Source organism: Liolophura sinensis, chromosome 7, assembly GCF_032854445.1.
Source record: "Liolophura sinensis isolate JHLJ2023 chromosome 7, CUHK_Ljap_v2, whole genome shotgun sequence".
Lineage (NCBI taxonomy): Eukaryota > Metazoa > Mollusca > Polyplacophora > Chitonida > Chitonidae > Liolophura > Liolophura sinensis.
In genome coordinates, this window is record NC_088301.1 from 36,714,810 (window position 1) to 36,730,155 (window position 15,346).

General features: G+C 35.8%; 1 protein-coding gene across 8 annotated transcripts in view; it reads right to left on the reverse strand.

Moving 5' to 3' along the window:
• Positions 1-2,049: 2,049 nt before the first annotated feature.
• The window catches only part of LOC135471907 (synaptonemal complex protein 2-like), a 60,698-nt gene continuing 47,401 nt past the window's right edge, over positions 2,050-15,346 (reverse strand). For all 8 annotated transcript variants that reach the window (XM_064751335.1, XM_064751338.1, XM_064751337.1 and 5 more), the window contains 9 exons: positions 14,544-14,600; positions 12,288-12,404; positions 11,087-11,247; positions 9,297-9,391; positions 8,874-8,973; positions 8,383-8,441; positions 5,747-5,825; positions 5,310-5,375; positions 2,050-3,921 (listed from right to left, as the gene is read on the reverse strand). In XM_064751335.1, coding sequence (XP_064607405.1) covers positions 3,871-3,921; positions 5,310-5,375; positions 5,747-5,825; positions 8,383-8,441; positions 8,874-8,973; positions 9,297-9,391; positions 11,087-11,247; positions 12,288-12,404; positions 14,544-14,600 — 785 coding nt within the window. In that variant the 3' untranslated portion in view covers positions 2,050-3,870. The remainder of the gene's footprint in view (positions 3,922-5,309; positions 5,376-5,746; positions 5,826-8,382; positions 8,442-8,873; positions 8,974-9,296; positions 9,392-11,086; positions 11,248-12,287; positions 12,405-14,543; positions 14,601-15,346) is intronic.

A 15,346-nucleotide genomic window follows, 5' to 3' on the forward strand; every position in this document is an offset into this window, starting at 1 on the left:
TGGCTGAACGGTTTGCAAATGGCTTATTCATAATTGTGACCATCCACTGACACACAAAACTAGCAAATCAGACAATGTGGAGGGGGTTCAAAACATGTGTTTTATTTAATTACATCTTAATATTTTAATTCCCGAATTTCTATGGCTTTAAGAGACTAGAAGCCTACCAATTTTTAGACAATTATGGTTTACAAAAATGCATTGCTGTATACTTGAATCCAACACTCGTACATCGGGAAACGCGCCTATTTATCGATACTGAAACCTGTGATCACCACACAGCTGCAAAACGGAGGCATATTAAAAAAATTTCGACAAACTTCAAAAGTTGTGCTTTCAAAACTGGTGTTGTTTTCATCCATTTCTATACATTTTAGTTTGATATATTTGATCTTTACAGCTGAAAACGTACAAATCAAATCGATGTGAATTATACTAACTGAACAAATTCAGACGTGTAATCTGTGTAACAGATTCGGTAAATATTATATGCAAAGAACCATTGGGATAAAATATTTCGCGTTTATCTTTAGTCATAATAAATTTCTTAATTTCTTCCTACTTTTATATATCAAAGTTTTCTGCCGCAGAACACTGCCATATCTGTTGTGCTATCAGGCCAATCAAAAGTTTTAATACAAATTTACGAGAATGTTTAACAAAATACACGCACATGCTTTTTAAATTCCATACATCATCCATATTTGTGACACCCAGAATATATATTTAAGAAGAAATGTACAACTAGAAATTTGGAGTTATGCTTTTTCTCTATGAAAACGATTAATGTATATTATATAATTGAAGTCCGTGGTTATGGCATATTTGCTATTTATCTACTAACGACATACATCTGCTAAGATCGAGGTTAGCTTTTACTAAGTTGGTTTTAATGAATTCCTTTTCTCGCAACTCAAATTTTTTGGATCAACTCTGAATCTAGATGCCTGTATGTTTCCAAACTACCGGTAGCCCTAAGCCTACTGCTTTAATTTAGCCATGGTTTAACAAAGTGAACATGCGAATTACGCTTGTCCATTGTAAAGCTTTTAATCTGTATTGCTAATTTCTGCTTAACTCCGCAGTCAACTGCCTGTGGATAGTTGACAAAACTTTAAAAAAATTAAGTGGCTTACTTCCTGCCCAGTAATAAAAATCAACTACATTTAGCATCATATCTTCGCAGAACCTTAGAATTATTCAGGAAACATATTACCTGTGTTCTACTATATCAGGTATCAAATTCTTGCTTTCATGAACATGAACGTCATCTTGGTGTATTTATAATGCCACATGGTACACGTAACCTGGGGCTACTATGTAGCCCTACATAATAATACCATATATAAATGAGTGTGAGAAGAAATCATTTCACCTTCCAGTATTCTTGTATATGCACTATGTATCCAACTATAACCAAGTATATATATAGACGAAAGCGAAAGGAAATGTATCCCTACCGAGAATGAACGAAGATAATACAAGACTGGAAAAACTCGATACAGGGAATTCGTTGAAGCTAATAATTGTTACATCTGAAGTAGTAGAGCAACACTGACGAAGAGCCACGAACGAAACGACAAATGCATGTACACCAAAGCCAGTATTGACCACCTAACATGGATAATCCACTACCCATGCCTTTGTTAATTATAATATCAGTATGGCGCGGAGACCCCAACGGACTATATGCGAGCTATTACTTCTGAGCTTCAGACATAAATAAAACTACATGTACATAATTTGATAGACACTAAATCTTTCTTAATTCTTTTTATTTATTTATTTTATTGATTAGAGCTTTACGACGTGCTCAAGAATATTCCACGTATATCACGGCGGCCAGCATGAGAGTGTGTGTGTGTGTGTGGGGGGGGGGGACACCCACAACCATCCGCAGGTTTCGGCAAAACGGCAGAAGAAGCATGAGTTAGACTTGAACCCACATGCCAGGTATCATATGCAAGCAATTTGAGTGATTTGACAGATGATATACTAAAAACAAGTCATTCATTGGAAGTTCCAGATTAATCAAAAAAGATGCAAATGTTCAAGAATTGAATAAGTATATTTTAACTAAATCTACATATTTTTTAAAAGGTTATGTAATACATTAACATTTCATATTAAAAAGCTTTATCACAGTTGTGGCAAATTAACAAAATAACATGTCTTAATCAACAAGCCAAACGAGTTTCAACAATAGTGCTCTTTCCTGAAAGCCGCACACACTGATCATGTTCATTGGTGAAAAACAACACCACATGTTCGGTGAACAAATGTAAATACACAACAAAGTCGATCCCAAAAAAAAGTCATGAATGCAAATGTTGGATCAGTCTTTACAAAGTGTGAATTACAGAAAGACTGGTGTAGAGCTTCACTTGAGTGCATTTCCTTCCCTTCATTTAAAACGTTTTAAAATCTTAGTACACATAAAGCTGCAAGACTTTCAGATATACCGCACTGTACCATGCTTTGTTTCAAACATTCTGTTAACATTCAAGATTATTATTAAGTTTCGAAGGGCTGAGGACCTTCAGCCCAATTATCATGTGATGGGATCATTCACATATATATATAGACAAGGCAATAAATGAAAAATTTTAACAATATGTTCTACCAACTTAATCAACACTTCAACTGTACACATGCCAGTGAAATTTATTCTTTGTACAATTTTATAAGTGACTTCTGTACTTTATAGTAAATAGCTAGAAATCCTTTTCCACTTTACCTTAAACTTTATGGGCTGAAGAAGTTCAATAAGCCAAGCAGAATAACGTCAATTTCTTGTACTGAGGACTTACACATCAACGATGAAATTCAGTCAAAACATTTTAACGGCTAACAATGTTTATATTTCACTGCTAGCCAGCCAACCAATCACAGAAAACTGGAGATCAATCTGACCTGTCTAGTTTGAGATATTCTGAAGCAATACATTAAGACACCGGTAGATGTAGTAGTTCTTTTTATAAATAGAAAATCAAACAAAGCAATGCAAATCAATATCATAAAAATCATAAATATAAGCGAGATCACTCTGATATATCAAAGCTCTTATATAACGCAGAAAATGTTTATAAATGGTTACGTCGGAAAGACATTGCAAACAAGAAGGTGATATGCCAGGCATTTGCACACACAATCTGACAAATGAAAAATAAAAATAAAGTTTAATAATGGTGGAATTGTGGTGTCGTTTTCTGACACACAGGAGGCAAGTCCAGGCAGGTAATCACACATGAAAGTCTAGACCTCAAAGTTGGAGAGAGATGCAAAGTAATCACAGGAAGTTTCACACAATTGAAATCTTCATCCTACACTATGTGTAACACACTTCATACAACCCAAAATAGCTTGTGTATCAGACAGGTCAAACATCTTTATGTGCGTGCATTTCCATTCCTAACAGTTCCTTGGCTAGAACTATACTCAAAAAGTGTTGCTGATACTATGATACATGTCACTGCATTAGATTACTGCTGACATGTTAAAGTTTATACACGTTTACTTGATAGAAATTTCTTTGCAATTTTGCACAACAGAGAGGAATATGGTAAAAAATGGAGGTAAAAGCTATTCAACATGAACTGAGACCTAATCAGAGAAACTCTCATAATCGATTCATATCAGCCACTACTCCCACCCACCCACAACAAAAAAAGGGAAACAAACATTTACAAACATGCAAAGTAAAAATACACACCAACTACAGGTATATACCATAAGTACATATATAAGTTTAAAGTCTGCTTTATGTGACATCACTGATGACAAAAATAGTAAAAACAAAGTGCTATGAGAACTGAAACTGATTTCAATGAAGATGGAGGGATGGGGACAGCCTGGATCTGTTTGTCCTTCTTAAAGGATGTTTTTTAAAGTGTGTCTCAATTTTCCTATCTCCTGATGTTGCTAAAACAGACAAACACAAAACATTATAGAGGTACAGATAGATAAGGTTATTCTTCCATCCATGAGTGAAACAAAGGATTACATGTTAGTTCTCTAAATTATTCTTACAGTACAACTGATCTATAATTTCACACATACCAATAAAAACAAGGATTGCTCACTTTTGTCACCAGAACATTCAATGATATTAAATTCAACAATTAAGCTTAAGCATAGCAAGAGTTCAGGTGAACACAACACACGCCCCAACAAATGCATTTGTTTGAAATGCATAAAAGAATACCAGCAGCAATGTGGTGAGTATAAATCCAGAGGGAAATCTTAATGTGTGTTGATGATAGTTATGTCGTTACCATGACAAGTGAGCAAAGGTATTCACCATAAATGAAATTTTTATGCAGAAAACAGTTGGGAGTTATAGCCCGAACATGAAATCATATCTATTTATATAGTATATATATAAGGAATATGGCTATTTGGTAGCCATGACAACCGCACAAATGGAGAAATGTGAGTTAGCAAAACAGTTAAAGATATATTAATTTATTTATTTGATTAATGTTTTACACTGTACTCAAGAATATTTAACTTATATGACAGCGGGAAGTATCATGGTGGGAGGAAACCTACGACCATCCACAGGTTGCTGGAAGACCTTCCCACCTAGGGCTAGAGAGGAAGCCAGCATGAGCTGGACTTGAACTCACAGTGACCGCATTCGTGAGAGGCTCCTGAGTCATTATACTGCGCTAGCACACTAACCAACTCAGCCATGGAGGGCCCATTTGGAGTTATAGCCTGGACACGAAATCATACCTATTTATACAGTGTATATAAAGGAAAATAGCCTTCTGGTTATCATGGCAACTATGGAAATGAACAACTTTGAGTCGAGACACATTGTCATCTGTGCATCTATGTATCTACCAAAAATTAAAATCTACGCAAAAAAACAGTCAGAGTTATAGCAGGGACACGAATACGGACTGACAAAATCATGAGAGAATACCGGTTTACTTGACATCAAATACAGTGGGCAAAAATTTTGTCATAACTTTAGATCAAAATATTCATCCTCAGACACTGTCACCTCATGTTAATTTCAGATTGTAGACAAGGTAATTCACTGCCAATGCTTTCATCGGAAATTTTTTTTATGTTCTACGATATATAGTACCATGCCATGCCCAGTAATAAGTTTTATTTGCATATCACGTGATGTTGGGGATCATGTTTGTATTTCATAGCAAGGTCTCTATTTCAATTCATTTAATACCACAATGAATACCATTATTGGACCTCTACACCCTCAGGGATCAAACTTTCAGCCACCTTCTGCTGAACATGTAGTTACACATAAATAAACATTGTATACGACAGATACTCACAAAATCTTGCCAAATTTTTTTGTGAAGAGTAACTAGCTCTTTCTCCAGGCTTTTTCTTGCGGAGATCTGTACATTGACAGAAAAAATGTTATATTAATGAATTATTAGAGAAAAAAATGAACTTCAGCAGAATGACCCACTAGTCTACTTCCTCAGAAAGTATATGTATGTAGCACTTAAATGTGTAAATCTATAATTCTCTGCCTACAATATATACACATGAATATTAAGGCAGCTTCTACTTCCCCCACTCATTATTCACCCACCACAATGAAATTTTTTGGGGACCTGATTTAATCTAGCCACTTCACATATCAATCGCCTCAAGAAAAGTGCTTCACTTCAGTCCCTCCAATGGTCTGCTTTCCCTATGATTAAACTGTACACTACTGTTCTGTTCCACTTTCCCAATCATTAACATACATGCACATACATACCTGACAACGTTTCTCTTTGGAGACATTCTTCCCAATACCCTGTTCATATAACAGGTGTAGGCATTTTAAGTTTCTCAGCCTGCAAAAATATGTACCCATGACTTACAATGTAGTAAGAGCAATATATCACTAAAAAATACAAAGAAAGTATGACATCTTCTAGACTAAAACAAGTATCATAAAACTTTAAACGGCATTATATCGTACCTTCTCAATAATTTCAGATGCATTTTCAGAAAATATATATAATGATGCAGAGGCTGTTGTCTTAAGCTGTACACTCTCTGTGAGGAGTAGGGGATTACTGGTAGTCAATCAGTGAGAGTAGTTCACATCTCCGTCACACCTCAGTGAACCCCATCAGCTTGGCAAGACACTGAGAGAGATTCTGCCGGGTTTTGAAAGGAATTAATGTTTATGCCATTGAACCCATGTTTTCCAATCATGTCAATGCCGTTTAAAACTTTGCACACTATGGTAGACCTTCATAAACTGCAAAATTGCAGAAAAACAGAAGTTTCCAGAACTTTTCACTTGTAACACATGGGTACCATCGCATTTGTCATATATGCATTGATTAGCTGTGTTCAACTGAACTTTGGCCAATAAAATCTCACGTTGGATGTACATGACATGTTGTCAAAACATGTGGTTCTCGAAATTTGAAAGCTAATTATCAGTTATTCATACGCACTAGTAGTATTTACAACTTACACAAAGACTATCTGAAAAAAATTAAGTTTATTTTAAACTTGGTTGTGTGAACCAGCAGTTTGACATATATACACAGCTACTTGCTTATTTCACGATATTCTCAAGTCCATAATATCAGCCTTGATTAGTGGAGTGACATACTTTATGTATGTAGGCCTACATCAGAAGCTAACACATGCGTATTCAGGCATACTAGGCTTGGGCAGTTGCAGAGGTTTCATAAGGTGAGGTGTTAATACTGTAGTTTGTAATGCATGTTTGTCCGAATTCAAATAAATCTTGGCTTGGAATCTAATTGAGAATACCCACGTTCTTGGGACTCTTGATGTGGCCGGAAGTGTCTGGTATTGGCTCCTGCAGATCAAGCCCTGCTTCCCGTGAATTAAAAGCTTTTATTGCCACATTAAAAATAAAATCTGGTTCAAAGGATTTTTTTTAACAATAGGTAAGCGTTCATTCGCCATTAGCACTTATATATACCTGTAGGTCCATTGATGATATGGGAAAGCTCCTTAAAAATATATTATTAGTGGAATACATACAAGTTGTGAATCTCCATATCATTTTTATCATGCTTTATGTTGTGAGTTTATTATCTGGTAGTAATTTCTAACATCAGTAGGCCTACTTGTAGCAGGTGTTCTGCAGGAGGATTTTTTTAATTCATAAATACATTGTCAATACTTCAGTTGCACTGAAGTCCGAATGAACTGAGTAAGGTTTCCAAGGGATGGGTGTTGAGGTACCAGTTAAAATCTTTACTGATTCCATGTCATACCGTGCATCATTTGTAACTTTTGAGCATACCTTTAGAGTGGCTAGTAGTTAAATACGCATGGGAATTTGACAATTCTTCTCTTTACTTTAGGACACTTAACAAATGGTATGTATATGTATGGTTTTGCGTCTGCAAATGACTTTCCAGGTGCCAGATGAAATCTATATGATTTGTATTCTCATTGGGGAACTGGGAAATCAGGCCTTTCATATTTTCAGTTGGATGTAACCATTTCAACTTTGTTTCGTGAACAAACACTGTTTATATATTTTTTTGTGAAATTACCCTTCACAGCAATACCTACTCCTTGGAGCTCAATATTCTCTCCAGGTCATCTGGTACATGTATGTATATCAGTGGGTTTTGAAGGCATTTGTATGATAAAAGCTTAAAGCCCTGTTGAGCTAATTTAATGGCACATATACATGAACTAACTTTTTCATGAAATGCAGGTGGTAATATGTTACAAACTATCTTTTTAAAATTAATTTAAAAAGAGTGCAGCCCCCCTCCCTCCTCACTGAGACTAAGCTGTCAAATTTATGTCATATTCCCACCAAAGCAGACCAGTGGTCAGTAATAAATGGAAAGTCTGACTTCAAATCAGACATGCATGCTTTATCGTCATGGGTGTTTTATCCATATGTAAAGCAGCATTATTAGTTCAATGATCAAGCCGCAAGCATCCATGTTCCATTCTTGTATGGGCCCCATACACGACTGGGGAGGAAGACAAGTAGTCGGTACATTCAAGACCATCCTGAGCATATAATGCCTAATGCTTCCCTGTAAATAATGCCACATAACCATCGACTTTAAATAATGGATGGCATGTTTTGGGAAGGGAAATAGCAAAGATATATTTTCACTACACTGATGTTCTGGTATCAATATTTTCATCTTTTCCTTTTTTTAAACAAGCACGTATACTGAAAAATGGACTCGTGAGTTGCCTTGCATAATCTGTCAGGAAAGGCTTGCTTTATAGGCCAGGGTAGGTCTACACCCCAGCTGGGCAATCTGGTATGCCAATATCACTTGCTGTGAGCCCTTCGGGCGAGCTTTCTCTAATCTACCTGCTTACTTTCACTGTGTCTCAATTAATGAGTGTCTGTAATTATTGGGAAGGTATTAAGTGGCTTACCGTAGTTCTTGAGATTCTCTGAATCTTTGTAATTCATCCACCTGCCTTTTGTAGAAGTTCTGAAATGATAGACTAAATTCCTTTCACCATGTTCATTTTCTTCTACAGACAAAGTTAGTTGCCTTATTTATCATGGCTTTAATAGCAGATAATACACCTCAATGAACTGTACAAGCATATTTACTTTTATACCACAACATTTTTTATCTCTATGATTATTTTGCATTATTATTCAACAATGTTTGTCAATTTGACAATGCTTGCATTTGACCAAAATCAAACTTTAAGTGTAAATCCTCTAATTTCAGATGGTGGACTAACAGCATTTAATTTTATTTGATTGTTAGTCAATGCCATATTCAATTTTATCAGATTGCATTTTCCAGACCTTGTGGCCAGTCAACATGACAATAAGCTCTTTAAGTACATATATGCTTTTTAACATATAATCATTTACCTCTTTGAATCACTAGTAACAACACCTAACATACCGCTGTCATATCCTCTTCTTCCTTGAGGTGATCAATGTCTTTCTGCAGCTCATTCAGTTCATTAAGCAGGTTTTGTTGAAGGTTATTCCTTAACTGTGATCTGCACAAATTAAAGCATAAAAGACAATCCAACAACTGCTATAATACAACATATTGAAGTAAAACTGACAAAAGAAAAGCACACATATTGTTAAACATCAAAAGTATTACAAGAAAGTGAATAGTAAATATTCTTTTAAGAACTGAGAATCGGTTGTTAAATTGAATATTAATTCAGTTCCTCTGAACTTCATCTCTACTTTTTGTCTATCCCTTTGCATACTGACTGATGTTCATCGCACATGATACAATAATTAGTCCAGTGACTATTTATTGTTTATCTCAGTAGTTGAAGTTATAGATATAGATGTATAAAAGACAAACCTATTCTCGAAGAGCTCTTCCCACACAGAATCCAATGCATTCTGTGCGCTTTTTGTTGCATCTTTAACCAAAGAATCATGTCCTCTGCACTTTTCCTACAGAATGAACAAAGTTCTATGGTTGTTGTTCTAGTCACCTAATGTTTAATATATAACTACAATGGTACACATACAAGTACACTAAATGTAATGCTTGATCTTTTCACTTAACTTTCATTCCCTGTCAACTGAGAGAAACACGTCTTACATAATGTAACATGCAAATACATATATCTTTGGTACAAATACTTAAAAGCAACATGTAGTTGTATAACCTGTTTCAATGTAATATACATGGTCCACAAACCATTATTAAATACTGTTTAAAGACAGTTATATTGTAGTCTATTTCTTTTAGCGCGTCGCCTATATTCAGTTGTCTGTAAAATCAATCATACTCACTACCAAAGTTGGCTTTAGTCAGTGACATACCACAACATGAGCTCTACACACTGATATGCTGAACATCCATATTATTACAAAGAAAATGCAGTTAAAATACATTTTCTAATTCATAGTGTTAAACTCCATAAGCCTGGTTTCAACACCATGACCTTATTGCCAGTTATATCATAATTATTCAAAAGCATGTTTGCATGCTGGACAATGGGAGTGGTGAGTAATTTGTTTTCCAATGGCTGCACCAACAAGTAGTTACATCTAACTCCTCGCAAAAGTACACCCTACACTTCTGTCTGCGAATAGACTACATCGCCCTCTGTCAAACATGTTGAACTCTGCCCAATATCCAGCATGTCGCTAGTTTTGAATAATTAGGAAGTCACTTGATGCTGAGTTTGTGGACTGTAACATTATGAATTCGAAAAAGTGTTCTAACTTCTTGCAAGAACATCAACTTCCAACATATCCTCGTGTACAGCTTGTATTGTTACGTGTCAATGGCTAAAGGCAATTTTGGTTTCAAGTATGATTTACTTTACAGATATCTGAATACAGGCGACTCGCTAAAAGAAATAGACTATAGTTATTACATTCTTTAAAGAAAACAGGCTGCACTAAGTGTTCACCAAATACAAATGCCACCCGCCCCACCCTTCTCTTGTATTTATTGGGAATGTTCAGAAACACACCAACAGTGCCTCCAATCGTCAAGGCCTGATGATAGTGTAACAATGAAACATCACTGAAATTATGTAAAATTTATATAAAAAGAAAAAATGAATGGCAAGAAGAAATAAATAAATACAGCAATGTTCTAAAATTAATTATGAACTAATTATTTTTATGCACTTGTCATTCTTCATTCTTGGTATTAGTCACATTTATAACAAGTAAGAGCTGATCAGTATTACAGGATCCCACAATACAAAAAAGTGAATCTGATTAACTGATTAGCGTTCGGTTTATGGGTGGAGGAAAGTAGAAAGGCTTGGTGGCCAGGAAATGCATGATAATAACTGGAAACCATTCTGGAAGTGATGTCAAGCCACGGTGCATAAAGTATGATTGGTTGAAACTGTTCAAGATATATGCATCTCATTTCACATTCACAAGGGCAAAAAGATGGACATAATGAGTGGTTTTCCATGTCCCTTCACTACCTTCAGGATTGGGTATAAAAAAAAAATTAAAAAGCCTACATTATGTCCTGCAACTATCATAAATGTTTTAATTTTGTTTATTTTAAGAAATTAAAGGTTCAAAATCAATCAAAAAATTAAACTTAAGCAGCCTCATAAGATAAAGCTGTTCCAACAATGTGAAAGTTTGACATCATTAATGTTCAATTACCTTCATCTGTTTTTCAAGGTCAATACCAAATGCTTGCATGAAAGCCCTGATCTGCAACGGTTGGTCAGTAATGTTGAACTGGTTTATACATTCTTCAGATGAACAATAGCCTGCACTGACTGAAACTTCAGAATTGTCCATTCTCTTAGTATTATGGTCTTCTGCAAACAGAACACAATTAACATTATTTATTAATATCCAAGTTAACAACGCCATTCTCAAGAAATATTCACTTATATGATGAACGTCAGTTTCAATTGAGTAGATAACTGAAGTGCCAAACTTTGGTAAGTTATTGACAAACTTTCTCACGTGACGTACAGATATGCATGCCATACTGATGAAAGACAAGTGGTCTTCAATGAACATTAGAGCCAGTACACACTTGGCCACATAATGTAATCGAAGGCTTATTCTCAGCAAAGCCCCACCAAGGAGGGGGAGGGAGGGGGAGAGACTATGTTTGAGCCTGAACCATAAAAACTATCTTTCACACTGCATTCATTTGTAACACATGTACATCTAATATTATCAACACAGTTTCACTAGAATTTACTGCTGAAAGCAGTATCTACTAAATGAAGTAACTTTCAGCTTAAGAAAACAGGTTATTGGTCACAGAAGTTCTGACAGAAATGATAAGCAGCCTAAGAACAGTAATTCAGGGGAAAAAAGGATTATTTTAATATGTGATCATTGACAACCATAAATTTCAATTCCTTAAAATCTGACATATGTCTTTGGCACATTTGCTCATCTTTCTGTTTTAGTTTATCCTACACATATATGGGTTGTGCACACAGGTGGCGTCAGCGATTTTATATATCTGCAACTAATTACAAATATAAATGATATCCCATTGGTTGAGTCATAATTAGCCAATGGGAAACATCACCTCCTTATATAATTCAGGCCAAAACTGTGAGGCATATTGGTCATTTCTGTCCTTTCAATGACAATTGGTGGACAAACTGAATTGCAACAACAGACAATTCAGCTTTAACCAGAGTTGTCATTGCATGGGAAATAATATTCCATTGACACTACATGTACATCACAGAAGGAGCATGTATCCTTCTTTGTTAGAGCACCTGTTCTCTGTAGCTCAGCTTAAAGAGGGTAAATATACTATAAAGGATAAAACTTACAAATTTTCGCTTGGTATGATCTCTCAATCATTCCATGCTTCTCACTCACTAACCTGTGTTTTCATATTTAAAGAGTTTTCGGCGAGGAATTAGGGGTGGATTTAAAATACGCAGTTCTTCTTCCACGCATTCTGCTGCCTCGAAATTATCTTCATTATCTTCTTCACAAGTGTGCAGATAAGTCAAGGATCATTTATCCAGTCAAACTGCTTTGCTAATGTAAAGCATTTGCACAACAAACCAAACCTGCAAGTACCAGTAAAGCACTATTGTCTCCATCATGCTGTACAATGAAAGAAGTGAAAAGCATTCTTAAAGCCTGCCTACCCTTGCTGTATGAAAACTGCATTTTCTTTCTTATTAAGAATACAAAGTCATACAAAAGTTATGAACCATGCAGTGACACAACCCTTTGGCTTTAAGGACGTGTCAGATTTAAAGACCTGAATAGATCAAATCATCTACATGCAAACCCAGATGTACCTGACATGTGAGCTTAATAATCCTTGGTCACAAATTTCAAAAGAATTCATGTAACAGCCTTTCATAAGATTTAATTTTATTGACCCCTATGACGTGGAAAGAAACTGGTAATAATGATTAAAATCAGTACGGTTCTTCCATGATGATAAAGTGTGTAAGTGTGGTTAAGTTAACTTTTAGTATACTCTTCAGGAGAGCCGGAAAACTTGCACTGCCAGAAATTTTCGTTGTGTCAAAAGGGTAGTTTTATATTTAACATCAGGATAACTTTAATGGTCTAAAATATTGTATTATAGTAAGCTTTGTAATTTTCAGTGTTAAACGGGATCCTTAATCACAAGGCTTGCTGCTGTACCCAAGTTGATAGGTATGACATCTTACCATAATTGCTCCCATGGGCCATTGTGCAGTGGTAAGAGTGCTGAACTTCCATGCCGGCGACCAGGGTTCGACTGGGTCACAATGGCAGGGAATTTTCCCATTCAACCGCACTCAATTTAGTGGTTAATTTGATGGGGTTTGATGGCGAGGCCTGCAGTACTGTGCAAACGGGGCTGCTATAAGACAAGTGGGGAAGTTGTCAGTGACTTTGCCAATGATCGGTGATTTACCCTGGTTTCTTCTAGGGGTTACCTCCACCCACTTGACAATACTGACCCACCGTCATATGAGTGAAATACTCATGAGTATGGCGTAAAACAACAATCAGTCACTCAGTCAGTCAAATATCTTACAGGATATTCATATTCATTACAGGATGACCATTTCAGTAGTTGCTGTGACAACAAAATCTTTCATATATTATCATTCCAGCCTTCAAAGATTTATTTTCACTAACTTCTGTGTTCAACTTTCTTCAGTTGAAAGAAAACAGGATGAATTACTTTTTAAAGTAAATCAGGTTCGTCATCCCTCTAAAGCACCAAAAATTCCCCTAACAGAAAGCAAATGGTTTATCAGGGGTCATACATTGTGGCTGTACTGAAAAGAATTTCCTACATCAAAACTGTGTAAGGTTTAATGGTAATTTGGGACACAATAGTAAGCTGCACTTAAATTCAGCGCACTGGCATATTGGACAATCTTTCACCTAAAAACATCTGTTTTCAGAGCCAATTAAAAAGCTAAAATATTGCCTTTGGGGGTTAAACTGAAATTTTAAAGCAGGAAATCCTCCTGCTTTCAAAACAGTCTTCTAGGATGGACTGACGCTTCTCAGAGAGCCAATATGAACTCGGCATGTTATTGTGCCAACTTAATGCAACGCCATACTAGGCGCTACACGCGTAATTTACGATTTAGTAATGAATGGCAAGGCAAGGTCACAAAATTTAGCATTTTGATATGTGCGCAGCCAGCCAATTTCCGGAACTTCGCAAACCCTGCCTCAGGCACTCAAGATGTCTAAACCAATGGGTTTCCAATTTGGAAGTAACTCTCGCGAATTGGAGGTGAAAAATAACTACACATATGTATGAGATCATATGCCAATGGAATCATAGTGCATAGCGTTGATGCATTCGACAGAAAATTAAAAATATGGAAAAAACCATACTTTGCAAACGACATTTTTAGGCATGGCTCCAGGTACTGCAGTTTCACAGAGGGATGGTGGACGTTCTGAGAGGCATGGCGGAGCGCCAGTCGATAAAATGCTAGCTGATGTATCTTGAGTCCAAAGACCAATTACATGTCCTACAATGTATGTGTCAGACATTTCACAATCACACCACAATAAATGACTGTTTAGATGCATCTAGCATCAAATTCCACTTATCTCATTACTTCTCAAATATACAGACAAACTAAAGGCTCAAAAAAGGATATTTCTCCATATTTCCGTTTCAATTCTGATTTCGGCAGTCTGGTTGCTGATGAATATGCTGTGGAACAAACAAATAAAAAAATATCGCACCAAAGATAAAACAAAAAAAAATTCATGATCTTCTTTTATATTGAATTTAACTATGTGTAATATTTGGAATCTGCTTCACCCGGGTCTGCTTTTATCAGAAGTGGACCTAAAACACTGCCCACTTACCCACCTCCACTATCCACCATGTTTTAACAAATATATTATCTTACAGCAGTACTACATGTACACGCAATCATCTGCTCCGAGAAGTATAAATGAGTGGAAATTGTAATGTTGTGTGCGCTAAATTAGTGTGATACAAGCTATAATGTTTGATTTACTTAGTCTTGAAAATGCAGCCCATTTATAGCATTTGTGATAAAATATGGAAAGGGAAAGACCAATACAAAGCTTAACAAGAAAAATTAGGGACAGACAGAGGCGAGTACACTACTACACTCAATTTGTTATGGCTCTCAGTTTCCAAGCACCAGATGCTAGTGATAAATACTTACTTACATCTGTTTAAAACATACAAAAGAAAATGCACAGGAAAAGGTTGTTTAACAGCTTTTTTTTAGTCATTCAAATATTTAGAAAAGCAGCACTTGACAATTATTATAATGATTCAATTGTGTATATTCAAAGAGGCACACAAATCAGTAAGCATATATTTAAAATGCTACACCCATCTAATTTTACTTCCATTCAATACAGTGTATCCCCTATCTGTCCCTATAGTCTTTACAAGATAAAAGTTGCAACCCTTACAGT